This window comes from Oncorhynchus mykiss, chromosome 23 (assembly GCF_057628025.1).
Source record: "Oncorhynchus mykiss isolate SJ-2025 chromosome 23, ASM5762802v1, whole genome shotgun sequence".
Classification (NCBI taxonomy): domain Eukaryota; kingdom Metazoa; phylum Chordata; class Actinopteri; order Salmoniformes; family Salmonidae; genus Oncorhynchus; species Oncorhynchus mykiss.
Window position 1 is genome coordinate 38,581,851 of NC_143044.1, and position 19,710 is coordinate 38,601,560.

Here is a 19,710-nt window from a genome sequence, read left to right on the forward strand (position 1 = left end):
AAGGTTAGGGCCTCAGTAAAGGGTGGGTTAAGGTTAGGGCCTCAGTAAAGGGTGGGATTAAGGTTAGGGCCTTAGTAAAGGGTGGGGTTAAGATTAGGTCAAGGATCAAGGGCATGACTTGGTAACCTGTAAGTGCTGGGTTTAGGTTAAGGTGAAGTGTTAGGGTTTGAGTTGGGGTTAAATAATGGGACAAAAACTGTTAACCTCAAGGGATACAGGGTGCACGGGCACTTAATACAATTACCCCACTCATTTTATGAACCTCTAGTTAAAACCAAGGTACCATTCTAACCCACTGTAAAAATAGATGAAGTGGTCCCAGAAAACTCTAAACTTCCAACCAGAACACAGGGTTGTTCCCTGTAATATTTGTTAGTGGTCACTAAATGGCAAAAATTCCCATCAACAGCGTACCATAAAACAGTTGGCGCCAAGTGCCTTTCTCAACGGAACACCCAAAATATTTATTTTCCCCTTCCCTTGGGGGATTCAAGGCTAGGGTTGGGGTTAAATTGGGATGTGGACATGATGCAAGGGTTAGGGTTGAGGGTTTGGATTAGGATTGAGGCTAAGTTTAGGGTTGATCTGGGATGTAGACATAAAGCTAGGGTTAGGGCTAAACTAACCCTTTAAGTGCTCTCCACAGTGATTTCATAGTTGCGTCACGTTCCAAAAATTCAGCTGCACAAAAGTATATGTGTGTGTGTTCTCAATATTTGTCTGAATGAGGCTATTTCCCATGTAGCACTGAGCAGCTGGCCTGTGGATGTGAGTAATGCCGGGAGAATGAAAGAACTGACACATGACATGATGAGAGACTCACAGCCACTAATCACTGTTCAGCTTTCCTCCTCCTCTCTCTCTCTCCCTCTTCTGCTCTTTCCGTCCCTTCTCTATCAATCTCCTCCTCTCACTCTCTCCCTCTCTCCCCTCCCTATTTCCCTCCCTCTCTCTCTCATGCTGCAGCATATTCAGGACACAGAAGAGCAGCCGTCTCCCCACCGACACATTGGCTAAACGTGAGCTGCAGTGATGTCATCATACCAGGACATGCGTGGTTTCGGACGGACTGGTCCACTGCACCACTGACACACACACACACACACTGTCTGTGGTGCAACGTGGAAGGCAGATTGGGAGTTGCCGTAGTAAAACAAGTCAGCATCAACATCCTTTTCTGAGACAGAGCTGAATGTCTTCACCAGAGGTCAGAAGTGTCTTCGTACATAGTGTAGCTTAGGAACCTCTCTCTCTCTCTCTCTCTCTCTCTCTCTCTCTCTCAGATTGAGTGTGAGTGTTTTTTGGGTGGGGGACACTGGAATGTGTCTGTGTGTTGTCAGCCGCAGGGGGGTGGAGCTTTATCACGCACACAGGAGGGAGTGAAGGAGTGCGAGGGAGAGATAGAGGCACAGATAGAGCCACAGATAGAGGCACAGAGGAATAAATGTGCTCGCTGATGCATTTTGTTGTTATTAGCCTTGTCTGACCTGTTTTGTCAGTGTAGGCACACACATACGCACACGCACACACACACACACACAACAACAGCAATTAGCTACTAAGGTTGTACAAAACACTTCACCAGATTTCAGCATAAAAGTTCCAATGACACACCAAAGTGAGGCAGAGGCTTCTTCCTGTTTCTAGGAAGACTCAAGCAGATGAAATAATGTTTTACACAGGTCTACACTGCGTGTATGTGTGTGTTCGGTGTGTGTGTGTGCGTGTTTGTTGTGTATGTGCTTGGTGTGTGTGTCCATGTCCAGCCTGTATCTGCAGTGTAAGAGGCTTTCTAATGTGTTTACTCAGGCAGCACTGACACGCAGAACAGAGGCATGGTAAACCAGCCTTTTGTGCCCCACTTAGGAAGTGGACCATGGAAGGGCTGAAGCTGCATGGGGCATTGTCATCCTACTGTAGGTTCACAGGGTGCGTGTCAAGGTCAGTTAGTACAGGCTACTATAGTTACTGCTACTGCTGCTGTAGAGAATAGATGGAACAGCTCATACACGTGGTAGGCTATATACAGTGCATTCGGAAACTACTCAAACTCTTTGACTTTTTCCACATTTTGTTACATTGCAGCCTTATTCTGAAATTGTTTAAATCGTTTTTCCCCCTCATACATCTACACACAATACCCCAAAATGACAAAGCAAAAACAGGTTTTTAAACAGCTGAAATATGACATTTACATAAGTATTCAGATCCTTTACTCAGTACTTTGTTGAAGCACCTTTGGCAGAGATTACAGCCTCGAGTCTTCTTGGGTATGACGCTTCAAACCTGGCACACCATCTATTTAACAAACATGGACAATAAAGCACTGTACCTATTGTACTTATTATGTGTTTGAGTTATATATATCTGTTCATTTGTGTATCAGTACATTTTCATGTTATCCTGGCTAGTGTTTGGAACTGTGATTTGCTGTTCATCTGAATGTCTATTTTGGTCATTAGTGAGTATGAAGGCAGTGAGGTGTCCTCTACAGTATGCCTGAGTATCAACACTACAAAACACTACACTCTAAGAAAAAAGAGTGTCTCCATAGGAGAACCCTTTTGGTTCCAGATAGAACTCTTTTGGGTTCCAGAAATAACTATTTTGGGTTCCAGATAGAACTCTTTTGGATTCCATGGACACTCACACTCTTTCTTTCATCTTATTTCTCTCATTCCTTCATCTTATTTCTCTCTTTCCCTCCTTCCCTCCTGTCCCTCCCACCCAGATTGTTACCTTTGTCACACTTCCTGCTAACTCATGGCCATTCATTAAGCAACAAACCTTTCCTCAGCCTCACCCAGAGAGACATAGGGGACAGGTTACCAATGTACCCAATACCAGTGCTCTCCCCTGCTCTCCTATCCTCTCTCACTCCTGCTCTCCTCTCCCCTGCTCTCCTCTGCCCTGCTCTCCTCTCCTCTGCTTTCCTCTCCCCTGCTCTCCTCTCCTCTGCTCTCCTCTCCTCGGCTTTCCTCTCCCCTGCTCTCCTCTCCCCTGCTCTCCTCTCCCCTGCTCTGCTCTCCCCTACTCTCCCCTGCTCTCCTCTGCTTTCCTCTCCCCTGGTCTCCTCTCCCCTGCTCTCCTCTCCTCTCTCTTGCTCTCCTCTCCCCTGCTTTCCTCTCTCTTGCTCTCCTCTCCCCTGCTCTCCGCTCCCCTGCTCCACTCTCCTCTGCTCTCCTCTCCCCTGCTCTCCTCTCCTGTGCTCTCCTCTCCAATTTTCACAATGTAACCCTTATTATAAATAAAAATTCACTCCCTTATCTCCCTTTCTCTCTCCTACCTGGCCAACTCAGCAGAGGATGAAATTCTCCCTAGACATTGATCTAAGGTTAGTTTTTCCCATCCTAGGATTGGGAAAGGAAAGTGTTTGGGGGGGGGCTGATACAGGATCTGTGCTGAAGCAGCAATCTCAGTGTGGTCCAGGACCAGCTGCCAGTTACAGTGTAAGAAAGAGTACACTAAAGTCCAGCATTCCTGACTAGAGTGGTTGGTCTCAAAGGCTGCTTTCTCATTTTGGTGGCCTTGTAAATGGTGTGCGTGCTGAATCACAGAAGCCTACGCATGAAACTCTGACTGTCATTATTAGATTATATGCAGGTTTCCTATAAGGTTTCGTATAAGGTTTCCTATAAGGTTTCCAATAAGGTTTCCTCCAAGCTTTCCTATAAGGTTTCCTATAAGCTTTCCTATAAGCTGTTTCACAACGGCCGTGATTGGGATTGGGTCTGTCACGTTCTGACCATAGTTCTGTTATTTTATTATTTGTTTTAGTATGGTCAGGGCTTGAGTTGGAGTGGGCAGTCTATGTTTGTTTTTCTATCTTTGTTTTTGTGTTCGGCCTAGTATGGTTCTCAATCAGAGGCAGGTGTCGTTAGTTGTCTCTGATTGAGAATCATACTTAGGTAGCCTGGGTTTCACTTTTGGTTTGTGGGTGTTTGTTTCCGTGTGAGTGTTTGGGCCACACGGTACTGTTTGGGTTTTGTATATTTCACGTTTATTATTATTTTGTTCCAGTGTTCAGTTGTGTTTTTGAATAAATACATTATGGACACTTACCACGCTGCGCTTTGCTCCTCCGATCCTTCTCGCTTCTCCTCCTCAAAAGAGGAGGACGAGATACCTTACAGAAACACCCACTACAAGAGGACCAAGCAGCGTGGTAACGGGCAGCAGCTGCAGAGACACAAGACTCCTGGACTTGGGAGGAGATTTTGGACGTCAAGTGACCCTGGGCACAAGCAGGGGAATATCGCCGCCCTAAAGCAGAGCTGGAGGCAGCAAAAGCAGAGAGGCGCCGCTATGAGGAAGCAGCACGGCAGAGCGGCTGGAAGCCCGAGAGGCAGCCCCAAAAATGTATTGGGGGGTGGCACATGGGGAGTGTGACTAAGTCAGGTAGGAGACCTGAGCCAACTCCCCGTGCTTACCGGAGAGCGAGAGGGACCGGGCAGGCACCGTGTTATGCGGTGGAGCGCACGGTATCCCTGGTGCGTGTGCATCGCCCGGTGCGGTACATTCCAGCTCCTCGTATCGGCCGGGCTAGAGTAGGCATCGAGCCAGGTGCCATGAAGCCGGCTCTACGCATCTGGTCTCCAGTGCGTCTCCTCGGGCCGGCTTACATGGCACTAGCCTTACGCATGGTGTCCCCGGTTCGCCAGCACAGCTCAGTGCGGGCTATTACACCTCGCCGCACTGGTCTGGCTACGGGAAGCATTCAACCAGGTAAGGTTGGGCAGGCTCGGTGCTCAAGAGCTCCAGTACGCCTGCACGGTCCGGTCTATCCGGTGCCACCTCCAGGCACCAGCCCTCCGGTGGTAGTCCCCCACACCAGGCTGTCTCTCCGTCTTCTCCCTACAGGTGCTCCCGCCTGTCCAGCGCTGCCAGAGCTTTCCTCCTGCCCAGAGCCGCCAGAGTCCCCCGTCTGTCCTGAGCCGCCAGAGTCTTCCGTCTGTCCTGAGCCGCCAGAGTCTCCCGTCTGTCCTGAGCAGCCAGAGTCTCCCGTCTGTCCTGAGCCGCCAGAGTCTCCTGTCTGTCCTGAGCCGCCAGAGTCCCCCGTCTGTCCTGAGCTGCCAGAGTCTCCCGTCTGTCCTGAGTCTGTCCTGAGCCGCCAGCGTCTCCCGTCTGTCCTGAGCCGCCAGAGTCTCCCGTCTGTCCTGAGCCGCCAGAGTCTCCCGTCTGTCCTTAGCCGCCAGAGCCGCCAGTCTGTCCTGAGCCGCCAGAGCCGCCAGTCTGTCCTGAGCCGCCAGAGCCGCCAGGAGCCGCCAGAGCCGCCAGTCAGCCAGGAGCCGCCAGAGCCGTCAGTCAGCCAGGAGCCGCCAGAGCCGCCAGTCAGCCAGGAGCCGCCAGAGCCGTCAGTCAGCCAGGAGCCGCCAGAGCCGCCAGTCAGCCAGGAGCCGCCAGAGCCGCCAGTCAGCCAGGAGCCGCCAGTCACCCAGGAGCCACCAGTCAGCCAGGAGCCGCCAGAGCTGTCAGCCAGCCAGGAGCCGCCAGAGCCGTCAGTCAGCCAGGAGCCGCCAGAGCCGTCAGTCAGCCAGGAGCTGCTGGAGTCTCCCGCCTGTCCGGCGGAGGCCCTCCCCTACAGGTTCAGGTTTTGCGGCCGGAGTCCGCACCTATGGGGGGGGGGGAGGGGGGGGGGGTACTGTTCCGTTCTGACCATAGTTCTGTTATTTTATTCTTTGTTTTAGTATGGTCAGGGCGTGAGTTGGGGTGGGCAGTCTGTTTGTTTTTCTATGTTGGTTTTTGTGTTCGGCCTAGCATGGTTCTCAATCAGAGGCAGGTGTCGTTAGTGGTCTCTGATTGAGAATCATACTTAGGTAGCCTGGGTTTCACTTTTGGTTTGTGGGTGTTTGTTTCCGTGTGAGTGTTTGGGCTGTTTCGGTTTTGTATATTTCACGTTTATTATTATTTTGTTCCAGTGTTCAGTTGTGTTTTTGAATAAATACATTATGGACACTTACCACGCTGCGTTTTGGTCCTCCAATCCTTCTCGCTTCTCCTCCTCAGAAGAGGAGGACGAGATCCCTTACAGGGTCACTGGTTGGACCGGTGTAGGCCGTCATTGTAAATAAGAATTTGTTCTTAAACTGACTTGCCTAGTTAAATAAAGGTTCAATAATAAATAAATAAAAAGCTTTCCCATAAGCTTTCCTGTTTTTTTTCTAACATTCTCTATGCTGTACTGAGTTTCTGTGAGAAGTGTTACTGCTTTAGTCCCATGTCATGTTGTTGGATGAGTCATGGAAAATCTACACCACAGCCTACTCTTCTATAGCAACTAAACAGGTATCCAACCAGGGTGGTCTGGTCCGCGTGACTCAGGGCCATGTTAGCACACAGAGCTAAAGCCTTGATGTAAGTCTTCAGGTCTCGTCATGTGAGTGTGTTTTGGCCAGCAACCTCCCCTGCACCATACTGTACCAGGTTGTGACGTTTTGTGCTGCGCTATGCGGTAGACACCACAGTGTGTGTGTGTGTGTGTGTGTGTGTGTTACGGTGTGCGTGTGTGTTTGTGTTTTAGACAGAATACTCTGGGTACTGTTAGGCTGGGTCTCATGTTTGCTTCCACAGGCTCAGAGCCGCAGCCCAGTGCCAAGTTGGCAGTGTTTTCAATCACACACACACACATGGCGGCAAGGACACACACACCGCTGTGTTGGGAGGGGCAGGGCACAGAGGAATCAAAGCCGCTCTCTCTCATTTCCTGCTGAGGAGTGTGAGGCAGGCAGAGGTGAGCTGAGGACACGCTCAGAACCCAGTGACCCCTCCATTACTAAGATGATGGGAGGGGCGTGGTTGTTTTGGAAACAGCTGGTGTTTGCGTTTATATGAACAACTCTCATTCTGGGAGATAAACAGGGGGATGACTGCCTTCTTGATCCAACCCTCTATCAAATCAATTGTCACTTTCTCTATCACTCCTTTAATCTTGTTCCTAACTAGAGTTAGGAATCTGGAGGGACCAACAGACAGACAGTAGTCTACTGGTTAAACAAGGGTTAGGAGTCTGGAGGGACCAACAGACAGACAGTAGTCTACTGGTTAAACAAGAGTTAGGAGTCTGGAGGGACCAACAGACAGACAGTAGTCTACTGGTTAAACAAGGGTTAGGAGTCTGGAGGGACCAACAGACAGACAGTAGTCTACTGATTAAACAAGAGTTGGGAGTCTGGAGGGACCAACAGACAGACAGTAGTCTACTTATAAATTTATAAAGCCCTTCTTACATCAGCTGATGTCACAAAGTGCTGTACAGAAACCCATCCTAAAACGCCAAACAGCAAGCAATGCAGGTGTCGAAGCAAGGTGGCTAGGAAAAACTTCCTAGAAAGGCCAGAACGTAGGAAGAAACCTAGAGAGGAACCAGGCTATGAGGGGTGGCCAGTCCTCTTCTGGCTGTGCCGGGTGAAGATTATAACAGAACATGGCCAAGATGTAGGGTCAAATAATAATAATCACAGTGGTTGTAGAGGGTGCAACAGGTCAGCACCTCAGGAGTATATGTCAGTTGGCTTTTCATAGAGAGAGAGAGAGAGAGGGGAAGAAAAAGGGAGAATTAGAAAGAGAGGAAGAAAAAGAGAAAGAATTAGAGAGAGAGGAAGGAGAAAGAAAGAGAGAATTAGAGAGAGCATACTTAAATTCACACAGGACACCGGAAAAGACAGGAGAAATACTCCAGATATAACAGACTGACCCTAGCCCCCCAACACATACTATGTCGGGAGACACTGTGGCCCCGTCCGACGATACCCCCGGACAGGGCCAAACAGGCAGGATATAACCCCACCCACTTTGCAAAAGCACAGCCCCCACACCACTAGAGGGATATCTCCAACCACCAACCTACCATCCTGAGACCAGGCCGAGTATAGCCCACAAAGATCTCCCCCACGGCACAACCCAAGGGGGGGACGCCAAACCGGACAGGAAGATCACATCAGCGACTCAAACCACTCAAGTGACGCACACTCTATCCACCGGATGTGTACCAAACTCACTAAAAGTGGCAGTAATAAAGCCTCTCTTGAAAAAGCCAAACCTTGACCCAGAAAATATAAAAAACTATCGGCCTATATTGAATCTTCCATTCCTCTCAAAAATGTTAGAAAAGGCTGTTGCGCAGCAACTCACTGCCTTCCTGAAGACAAACAATGTATACGAAATGCTTCAGTCTGGTTTTAGACCCCATCATAGCACTGAGACTGCACTTGTGAAGGTGGTAAATTACCTTTTAATGGCATCAGACCGAGGCTCTGCATCTGTCCTCGTGCTCCTAGACCTTAGTGCTGCTTTTGATACCATCGATCATCACATTCTTTTGGAGAGATTGGAAACCCAAATTGGTCTACACGGACAAGTTCTGGCCTGGTTTAGATCTTATCTGTCGGAAAGATATCAGTTTGTCTCTGTGAATGGTTTGTCCTCTGACAAATCAACTGTACATTTCGGTGTTCCTCAAGGTTCTGTTTTAGGACCACTATTGTTTTCCCTATATATTTTACCTCTTGGGGATGTCATTCGAAAACATAATGTTAACGTTCACTGCTATGCGGATGACACACAGCTGTACATTTCAATGAAACATGGTGAAGCCCCAAAATTGCCCTCGCTAGAAGCATGTGTTTCAGACATAAGGAAGTGGATGGCTGCAAACGTTCTACTTTTAAACTCGGACAAAACAGAGATGCTTGTTCTAGGTCCCAAGAATCAAAGAGATCTTCTGTTGAATCTGACAATTAATCTTAATGGTTGTACAGTCGTCTCAAATAAAACTGTGAAGGACCTCGGCGTTACTCTGGACCCTGATCTCTCTTTTGAAGAACATATCAAGACTGTTTCAAGGACAGCTTTTTTTCCATCTACGTAACATTGCAAAAATCAGAAACTTTCTGTCCAAAAATGATGCAGAAAAATTAATCCATGCTTTTGTCACTTCTAGGTTAAACTACTGCAATGCTCTACTTTCCGGCTACCCGGATAAAGCACTAAATAAACTTCAGTTAGTGCCAAATACGGCTGCTAGAATCCTGACTAGAACCAAAAAAAATTATCATCTTACTCCAGTGCTAGCCTCCCTACACTGGCTTCCTGTCAAGGCAAGGGCTGATTTCAAGGTTTTACTGCTAACCTACAAAGCATTACATGGGCTTGCTCCTACCTATCTCTCTGATTTGGTCCTGACGTACATATCTACACGTACGCTACGGTCACAAGATGCAGGCCTCCTAATTGTCCCTAGAATTTCTAAGCAAACAGCTGGAGGCAGGGCTTTCTCCTATAGAGCTCCATTTTTATGGAATGGTCTGCCTACCCATGTGAGAGATGCAAACTCGGTCTCAACCTTTAAGTCTTTACTGAAGACTCATCTCTTCAGTATGATTGAGTGTAGTCTGGCCCAGGAGTGTGAAGGTGAACAGAAAGGCTCTGGAGCAACGAACCGCCCTTGCTGTCTCTGCCTGGCTGGTTCCCCTCTTTCCACTGGGATTCTCTGCCTCTAACCCTATTACAGGGGCTGAGTCACTGGCTTACTAGGGCTCTTTCATACCGTCCCTAGGAGGGGTGCGTCACTTGAGTGGGTTGAGTCACTGATGTGATCTTCCTGTCTGGGTTGGCGCCCCCCCCTTGGGTTGTGCCGTGGCGGAGATCTTTGTGGGCTATACTCGGCCTTGTCTCAGGATGGTAAGTTGGTGGTTGAAGATATCCCTCTAGTGGTGTGGGGGTCTGTGCTTTGGCAAAGTGGGTGGGGTTATATCCTTCCTGTTTGGCCCTGTCATCGGATGGGGCCACAGTGTCTCCTGACCCCTCCTGTCTCAGCCGCCAGTATTTATGCTGCAGTAGTTTATGTGTCGGGGGGCTAGGGTCAGTTTGTTATATCTGGAGTACTTCTCCTGTCCTATCCGGTGTCCTGTGTGAATTTAAGTATGCTCTCTCTAATTCTCTCTTTCTCTCTTTCTTTTTCTCTCTCGGAGGACCTGAGCCCTAGGACCATGCCCCAGGACTACCTGACCTGACCTGATGACTCCTTGCTGTCCCCAGTCCACCTGGCCGTGCTGCTGCTCCAGTTTCAACTGTTCTGCCTGTGATTATTATTATTTGACCAGATAAGGCACATTTGAACATCTTGGCCATGTTCTGTTATAATCTCCACCCGGCACAGCCAGAAGAGGACTGGCCAATCCACATAGCCTGGTTCCTCTCTAGGTTTCTTCCTAGGTTTTGGCCTTTCTAGGGAGTTTTTCCTAGCCACCGTGCTTCTACACCTGCATTGCTTGCTGTTTGGGGTTTTAGGCTGGGTTTCTGTACAGCACTTTGAGATATCAGCTGATGTACGAAGGGCTATATAAATAAATTTGATTTGATTTATTATGTTCAACATAGGAGGGCCAAGCACAGGAAGCAGCTCTTTCAATAGTTTAGTTGGAATAGGGTCCAGTACGCAGCTTGAAGGTTTAGAGGCCATGACTAAGAGATATAGTATTAAAAACTTGAGTGTCTTCCTTGATCCTAGGTCCTGGCAGTGTTGTGTAGACTCGGGACAACTGAGCTTTGGAGGAATAGGCAGATTTAAAGAGTCCGTAATTTGCTTTCTAATGATCATGACCTTTTCGTCAAAGAAGTTCATGAATTTATCACTGCTGAAGTGAAAGCCATCCTCTCTTGGGGAATGCTGCTTTTTGCGACAGTATCAAAAATACATTTTGAGTTGTTCTTATTCTCCTCAATTAAGTTGGAAAAATAGGATGATGTAGCAGCAGTGAGGGCTCGTCGATACTGTACCGTCTCTCCAAGCTAGTCGGAAGACTTCCAATTTGGTGTAGCTCCATTTCCTTTCCAATTTTCTGGAAGCTTGCTTCAGAGCTCAGGTTTTTTCTGTATACTAGGGAGCTAGTTTCTTATGACAAATGTTTTTTGCTTTTAGGAGTGCGACTGCATCTAGGGTATTACACAAGGTTCAATTAAGTTCCTCAGTTAGGTGGTTAACTGATTTTTGTACTCTGACGTCCTTGGGTAGGTGGAGGGAGTCTGGAAGGGCATCTAGGAATCATTAGGTTGTCCGAGAATTTATAGAATGGCTTTTGATGATCCTTGGTTTGGGTCTGAGAAGATTATTTGTTGCAATTGCAAACGCAATACAATGGTGGTCCGATAGTCCAGAATTATGACGAAAAACATTAAGATCCACTACATTTATTCCATAGGACAGAGTATGACTGGCAGTGAGTAGGTCTGGAGACATGTTAGACAAAACCCACTGAGTCGATGATGGCTCCAAAAGCCTTTTGGAGTGTGTCTGTGGACTTTTCCATGTGAAAATTAGTCACCAAAAATTTGAATATTATCTGCCATGACTACAAAGTCCGATAGGAATCCAGGGAACTCAGTGAGGAATGCTGTATATGGCCCAGGAGGCCTGTTAACTTTAGCTATGAAAAGTAATTGAGTAGGCTGCATAGATTTCATGACTAGAAGCTCAAAAGATGAAAACCCAGTCGTTTTTAAAGATGTTTTATTTGCTATCGTAAATGTTAGCAACACCTCTGCCTTTGCGGGATGAGTGGGGGATATGGTCACTAGTGTAACCAGGAGGTGATGCCTCATTCAACTCAGTAAATTCATCAGGCTTAAGCCATGTTTCAGTCAGGCCAATCACATCAAGATTCTGATCAGTGATTAGTTAATTGACTATAACTGCCTTGGAAGTGAGGGTTCCAACATTAAGTAGCCCTATTTTTAGATGTGAGATATCATAACGTCTTCCAATAATGACAGGAATGGAGGAGGTCTTTATTCCAGTGAGATTGCTAAAGTGAACACGGCCATGTTTAGTTTTGCCCAACCTAGATCGAGGCACAGACACGGTCTCTATCTATATCTACCCATCTCTTCTCTAAATCTATCTCTATATCTTTCACCAACTGATGGCTACATTCAGTTCAGTCACAACTAAAGAGAGATAATACTGTGTAGGTTGACATACATTATTTATTTAGGAACACAAAAAATGCTAAGTTAATTATCAGGTAGTCCACAAATATTGTGGGAATGGTAATACAGTCACACAGGGGGAAACATACACTGAGAAACCAATCAGGTATAGGCCATCCCAAGATTCCCAGATTCAAACAAAAATGATGGAAAAGGGATGAACTGAAACATTATTTTAGTAAAATTAAAGATGGTTTACTCAGAATTATAATTATATTTTCCTGAAAATGTTTTGCCTAAAAAAAGAACTTACATAAACAAAGATTTCTAGCTGGGTTTATTTTATATTCTTTATTCAATTGAAATAACCCAAGGACAACAAAACTGAACGGGGCTGACCCTGCATGTGAATAATGTCTTAATCAATGCTTTACATAATCTGCTGTAGGCAGGATCACAGTACACGTGTGATCATAACCAGTTGTATGTTATGCTGCTATACAAATGATAAATCAGAGGGATAAACCATGTAGTATCCCCTGCGCCAACAGCCAGAAACACGTCTCGGTTTCAAGTGTTTGCTACAAGACAGTATCCCTCATGCAAAGTGTCAAGATCTGCTTTACAAATGGTCAATGTATTTATAGTAGTCTGTTTTTTCTGTAGATTTATTTTTAGCTTCTCCGATTGGCTCTTCCCAAACACAACATAAACAACTCCCGCCCACTCTCGAATCCTCCAAAACCCCACCCATCCCTCCCACCAAGAAAAGCATGAACTTTAATATATCAAACCATGATTTTTATATAATACCCAAATCTGCAAAACCATTGCAGTGGCCAGTTCTATCTTCCAGAACAGGTTAATAGTAAAGCATCACCCTTCGTTGGAAAGAAAAGCTATAGCAGTGAACAGTGTCATCGTCATGACAAAATACCAGAGTTGAAAAATTACAATCAGTTTAAAAAAAATGTTCTGCATTGTCAAACAGTTGAGAATCCCTGATAGGCTGAAAAAAGTCAGGTGACCACCAGGTGAGGTAAGAAGAGTTCCACCTTCCGATGGGTAATGAAAACTATGTCACTGTTTCTTCTGCTCGCTAGTTGAGTGTGTAAGTGTGCGTGACAGTTACACTGCACACAGACACATGTTGAGAATACTAGAGTAAAACATTACACTGCCAGATACTCTCTCTCCATGCAACACAAACACTTCTTATCACAGGTCCCCAGTAGAGGGAAAACACTGGATGGACAGATACTCTCTCTCTCCATGCAACACAAACACATCTTATCACAGGTCCCCAGTAGAGGGAAAACACTGGATGGACAGATACTCTCTCTCCATGCAACACAAACACATCTTATCACAGGTCCCCAGTAGAGGGAAAACACTGGATGGACAGACAAAAAGAAAAGAAGAAGAACAAGAGAACAGTTGCTGCCTTTTAAATGTCAGAAAACATCAGCATGATGGTGATTACCTTTAGTGCCATACATTTCTTTGTCTTATCTATACATTTACTGAGAGAGAAGAAAAACAAACTAACAAAGATTTCAGTTGCTCTCTTATTGCTAAGTGTGTGCACTGCTTTTTCCATTAAAATGTTTTCCTTTTGATTCCTTATTTGAATCATTTTCTCCACCTCTTGTTGAAATGTCCACATTATGTAGTTGCTTGGTTTTTCTTGGTTTACGTAGCTGTCTTTGTCTCCACCCTCCCATCCTCAATTGGAAAGAGACACCTTCACCTTTCCTTTCCTCCTCACCCATCCCTTCCTCTCCCTTCCTCCCCCCAGGGCCGTCCAGTCCTGGCCCCTCATCTCTCGGCCTCCATGGCCACACTCGCCTTCTGTTCGGTGGCCGGGTGTTGGTGGGTGTGGGGGTTAATGGTGACCCCCGTGGGCCAGGCTGCGGGGTGGGAGGGTGGCTCCCTCTGAATCCAGAGTCCCTGACCCTGTGGGCCGCTCATGGGCATGGGGGGCGGTGGCACGCCCCAGCAATCGTGTGGAGGAGGGGGAGAGGTGGCCATGGAGGCCATGGGGCTGCTGGTGGTGAAGCTCTCTGAGGCCTTCAGCCGGGAGAACATGGTGAGGGCGTCAGGGAAGTTGGGTGGGGTGGCCGGTGTGTTAGCTGGGGTGCACATCTGGAGGAGAGAGACAGAGATGTTAGAGGGACAGAAGAGGAGCCCATACTGTTTATAAACGTCACTGTGTGTGACACACCATCACTGTGTGTGACACGTTTCAGGAAACTAGGCGTATGTCATGGTCAATACTTCACAGGAGAGCTGTTTGAACTCTAAAATCAAAATAGTTTTTTGGGCAGAAATGCCTTGTGAATTTTCAATTGCCTTAATTTTTATTTATCTAGGCAAGTTACCTGAGAACAAATTCTTATTTTCAAAGACAGCCTGGGAACAGTGGGTTAACTTCCTTGTTCAGGGGCAGAACAACAGATTTTTAACTTGTCAGTTCGGGGATTCGATCTTTCAACCTTTCGGTTACTAGACCAACGCTATAACCACTAGGCTACCCGCTGCCCCATACGCTGAGAGTTTGGACTGGTCTGCCGTATAGCATGCTTCTGTCTATTTGAGCTGGTCAGTATGTGTAGGTAATCCTGTCTAACGCTGCTTATAAAAAATGTATTGTGTAGTAAAACTTAACAAAAGACTCCACTATGCAAGTATCCATTTCAATAGAACGTCAACACAAACAACTGTGTCAGAGCACTCTGTCCGAGTGTGCCAGAGCACAGAAGAACTGATGAATGTACACACGCTCAACACCGGTTGAATATGGCTGGTGTCAGTAAACACGGCAAAAAAGCGTTAACCTATTTGGTTAACTTTAGCTAGCTACAACAATCGGTTTGTATTGCTAGTACTCTAATGATTGGTATTATGGTTCATTGTTTAGCTAGCTAGCTTCAGGTATAAAAATAAAAGACCAAGTTAAAGCTTACTGTTAGCTAGCTAGCTGATGTTAGATGGCTGGCTGGCTCGCTAGCTAACATTACATCTATGATCTGTGTGTAGTAATGTTATCTCAGAATGCCAAGCTAGCTATGACAACCGGTTTGTATGGCTAGTACTCTATGGATTGGCATTATGCTACATTGTTTAGCTAGCATGTCTGAACAAAAAAGACTCCACTTTGCCAGATGATTACACAACCCATCAAGTTAGCCAGGTGTGTCTGATGGTGATTACGGCTATCTATTGAATAAAAATGACAAAATATGTGTATCTGGAATTTGTCTTTCAGCATCAGTAGAACACGCCTGACTCTCCTCCACCAGTCATACAAGGAGAATGGTCTAATGCCTCCCATCAAAAAGACCTGTAGAACACACCTGACTCTCCTCCACCAGTCATACAAGGAGAATGGTCTAATGCCTCCCATCAGAAAGACCTGTAGAACACACCTGACTCTCCTCCACCAGTCATACAAGGAGAATGGTCTAATGCCTCCCATCAAAAAGACCTGTAGAACACACCTGACTCTCCTCCACCAGTCATACAAGGAGAATGGTCTAATGCCTCCCATCAAAAAGACCTGTAGAACACACCTGACTCTCCTCCACCAGTCATACAAGGAGAATGGTCTAATACCTCCCATCAAAAAGACCAAGCAAGCACAGGTTACACCTTGGTATGTAAAGCATAAACAACACGTCTTTATTATTTAATTGACCTCCAATATGATTGTCATTACTTTTATTGATTTCACATTATTTGTGTGTGTTATTATTTCAACGTCCCGTTTCCAAGATGATGTTCCTGTATGCAGTTCTGCAGCTCTGCACATTTGTAGGTAAGTTAAACTTAGCTGACAATGATGCATTAAAAAAATGGTATTAAGTTTTACTTTACATTTTCTTTTCATGAACTTATCTTAATGTTATTTTGTTGTTTGCAGGTGCACTATCCTTCTGGCTCTATGCAGCCAAGTCCCATCGAATTGTTAATAACTCCTCGCAAGTGTGGCTTGTTTGGTGTCTGCTGTGAAGGAATACCACAACAAGTCAACTACTTGATTGATGAAAGCATGTCATCCAGCAAAGGCAGCAGCGCGGTCATCAACTGCATGCACCATTTCTTCACCAACTACGGAGTTGGGGAAACACATGTGGACCTGAATTGTGATAACTGCAGTGGCCAAAACAAGAACACGTTTGTGCTCTGGTATTGTGCCTGGCGGACCATGCACAAGCTCACAGTCTGGACCTTCACTTCCTGATCCCAGGCCACACCAAGTTGCCCCTGACTGGTGCTTCAGCCTCATCAAACAGCACTTCAGAAAGACAAGAGTGAACACTTTGTCTGAGATTGCCGGTGTTGTGAAGAACAGCACGGTGACATGGGTCAACATCCCACAGCTGGTTGGACTGGAGGATGGTACGGTGCTGGTGGAACGCTATGGCTGGCAACAACACCTGACTGCGTACTTTAGGTCGCTGCCACAGTTCAAGCAGTACCAGCTCTTCAGGTGAATAGCATTTTCATTGAATTGTATGAGCTTATTCTTCCTATCTAAACTTGGGAGGTGAATTGATGTAGTTCAAGGTTGTAATGTCTTTTTGTTATTTCTTGTTTTACAGCTTCGATGCTCTGAAGCCTGGTGTTGTTGTCACCAAGGAGCATTGTACTCAGTCGGGACCAGGTTTTAGCTGCTGCGCAACGCCGACATCCTTCCTCCCATAGATGTTCTGCCTGTACAAGCACCACCTGGACTGGACACTGCTAGACAAACTTATATTTTTGAGAAAATCAGGGAGTTTTGCAACAAAGAGGCTATGGACATCAGATGCCCTGCATCAAAGTCAAGGGCAGGACAGAAACAGGCTCTCCGAATATAGTTTTCCTTGTTCATGCGTGGTTCGGACGGACCAGTCATCAGCACAATCTGCAGTGCCTCTATTCAAATGACTCTCTCCTAACACACACCAAACGTTGTTGATTCAATTTATTTTGTTATCCTGCTGCTCAGCCACTTTACCCCTGATTGTATGCATATATATATATACCTCATCTATCACTGATATTGTTATTGACACTGTTCTTGTACATACTGTATATAATATAGTGATGGTGTATGTTACACACCATCCTTATATGTTACACACCATCACTATATGTTACACACCATCACTATATGTTACACACCATCACTGTATGTTACACACCATCACTATGTTACACACCATCCTTATATGTTACACACCATCCTTATATGTTACACACCATCCCTATATGTTACACACCATCACTATGTTACACACCATCCCTATATGTTACACACCATCACTATATGTTACACACCATCACTGTATGTTACACACCATCACTATGTTACACACCATCCTTATATGTTACACACCATCCTTATATGTTACACACCATCCCTATATGTTACACACAATCACTATATGTTACACACCATCCCTATATGTTACACACCATCACTATATGTTACACACCATCTCTATATGTTACACACCATCACTATATGTTACACACCATCCCTATATGTTACACACCATCACTATATGTTACACACCATCACTATATGTTACACACCATCACTATATGTAAAAACACCATCACTATATGTTACACACCATCCCTATATGTTACACACCATAACTATATGTTACACACCATCAATATATGTTACACACCATCCCTATATGTTACACACCATCCCTATATGTTACACACCATCACTATATGTTACACACCATCCCTATATGTTACACACCATCACTATATGTTACACACCATCCCTATATGTTACACACAATCACTATATGTTACACACCATCCCTATATGTTACACACCATCACTATATGTTACACACCATCTCTATATGTTACACACCATCACTATATGTTACACACCATCCCTATATGTTACACACCATCACTATATGTTACACACCATCACTATATGTTACACACCATCACTATATGTAAAAACACCATCACTATATGTTACACACCATCCCTATATGTTACACACCATCACTATATATTACACACCATCACTATATGTTGCACACCATCACTATATGTTACACACCATCACTACACCATCCCTATATGTTACACACCATCACTATATGTTACACACCATCACTATATGTTACACACCATCACTATATGGTACACACCATCCCTATATGTTACACACCATCATTATATGTTACACACCATCCCTATATGTTACACACCATCAATATATGTTACACACCATCCCTATATGTTACACACCATCACTGTATGTTACACACCATCACTATATGTTACACACCATCCCTATATGTTACACACCATCACTATATGTTACACACCATCCCTATATGTTACACACCATCCCTATATGTTACACACCATCACTATATGTTACACACCATCACTATATGTTACACACCATCACTATATGTTACACACCATTCCTATATGTTACACACCATCACTATATGTTACACACCATCCCTATATGTTACACACCATCACTATATGTTACACACCATCCCTATATGTTACACACCATCATTGTATGTTACACACCATCCCTATATGTTACACACCATCCCTATATGTTACACACCATCACTATATATGTTACACACCATCCTTATATGTTACACACCATCACTATATGTTACACACCATCCCTATATGTTACACACCATCACTATATGTTACACACCATCACTACACCATCCCTATATGTTACACACCATCACTATATGTTACACACCATCACTATATGTTGCACACCATCACTATATGTTACACACCATCACTACACCATCCCTATGTGTTACACACCATCACTATATGTTACACACCATCCCTATATGTTACACACCATCACTATATGGTACACACCATCCCTATATGTTACACACCATCATTATATGTTACACACCATCCCTATATGTTACACACCATCAATATATGTTACACACCATCCCTATATGTTACACACCATCCCTATATGTTACACACCATCACTATATGTTACACACCATCCCTATATGTTACACACCATCACTATATGTTACACACCATCCCTATATGTTACACACCATCACTATATGTTACACACCATCACTATATGTTACACACCATCACTGCATCCAGGATGAGGAGGCCAGTATCTAAGCCTGTATATGGTCAGTCCAAAATAGAGGGGAATGTAGGGGAATCCCATCCTTTCTCTCCCTGGAGATCCTGACAACATTCCTCCCACACTTTTCTCTGTTCGGTTCCTAACAACCTGTGTGTGGGTTCAGCCTCTCCACGACCTCACATCCTGTTAGCAGTACCCTGACATATCTCTCTGCCAACCCCCATCCTCACCATCCTCCCTCCCCATTGTCACGGCGCCATCTCTGGTAGTAATTCCTTCAGTGAAGATGATAGTGGTGGGGGTGAAGACAATGTCACAACATCTACAGTACAACCCCCTACCCTGCAAAAAACAACACCAGCCAACCATCACCTCCCTGCAGTTCAGGAGCCGAGCCAGGCAGGCGTAAACACTGTCTTCATAACACACTCCTCAGAGTGTTGTAGCAACAAGACACAGCATCTCACTCCCAGAGGCCTAGTTGTTCCAGGGCCAGTTTCCTGTACTCCACATCAATATTATTATTATAGACTACTGTCTATTCCTGACCTCAACAACAAGACGTTACACAGGCAGCCCCATATAGAGTGGGGCAAAAAAGTATTTAGTCAGCCACCAATTGTGCAAGTTCTCCCACTTAA

General features: G+C 45.4%; 1 protein-coding gene across 1 annotated transcript in view; it reads right to left on the bottom strand.

Moving 5' to 3' along the window:
• Positions 1-11,964: 11,964 nt before the first annotated feature.
• LOC110502894 (UBA-like domain-containing protein 1) overlaps positions 11,965-19,710 on the bottom strand; it is a 36,886-nt gene continuing 29,140 nt past the window's right edge. Inside the window, exon 3 of the mRNA XM_021581241.3 lies at positions 11,965-14,070. Coding sequence (XP_021436916.1) covers positions 13,744-14,070 — 327 coding nt within the window. The 3' untranslated portion in view covers positions 11,965-13,743. The remainder of the gene's footprint in view (positions 14,071-19,710) is intronic.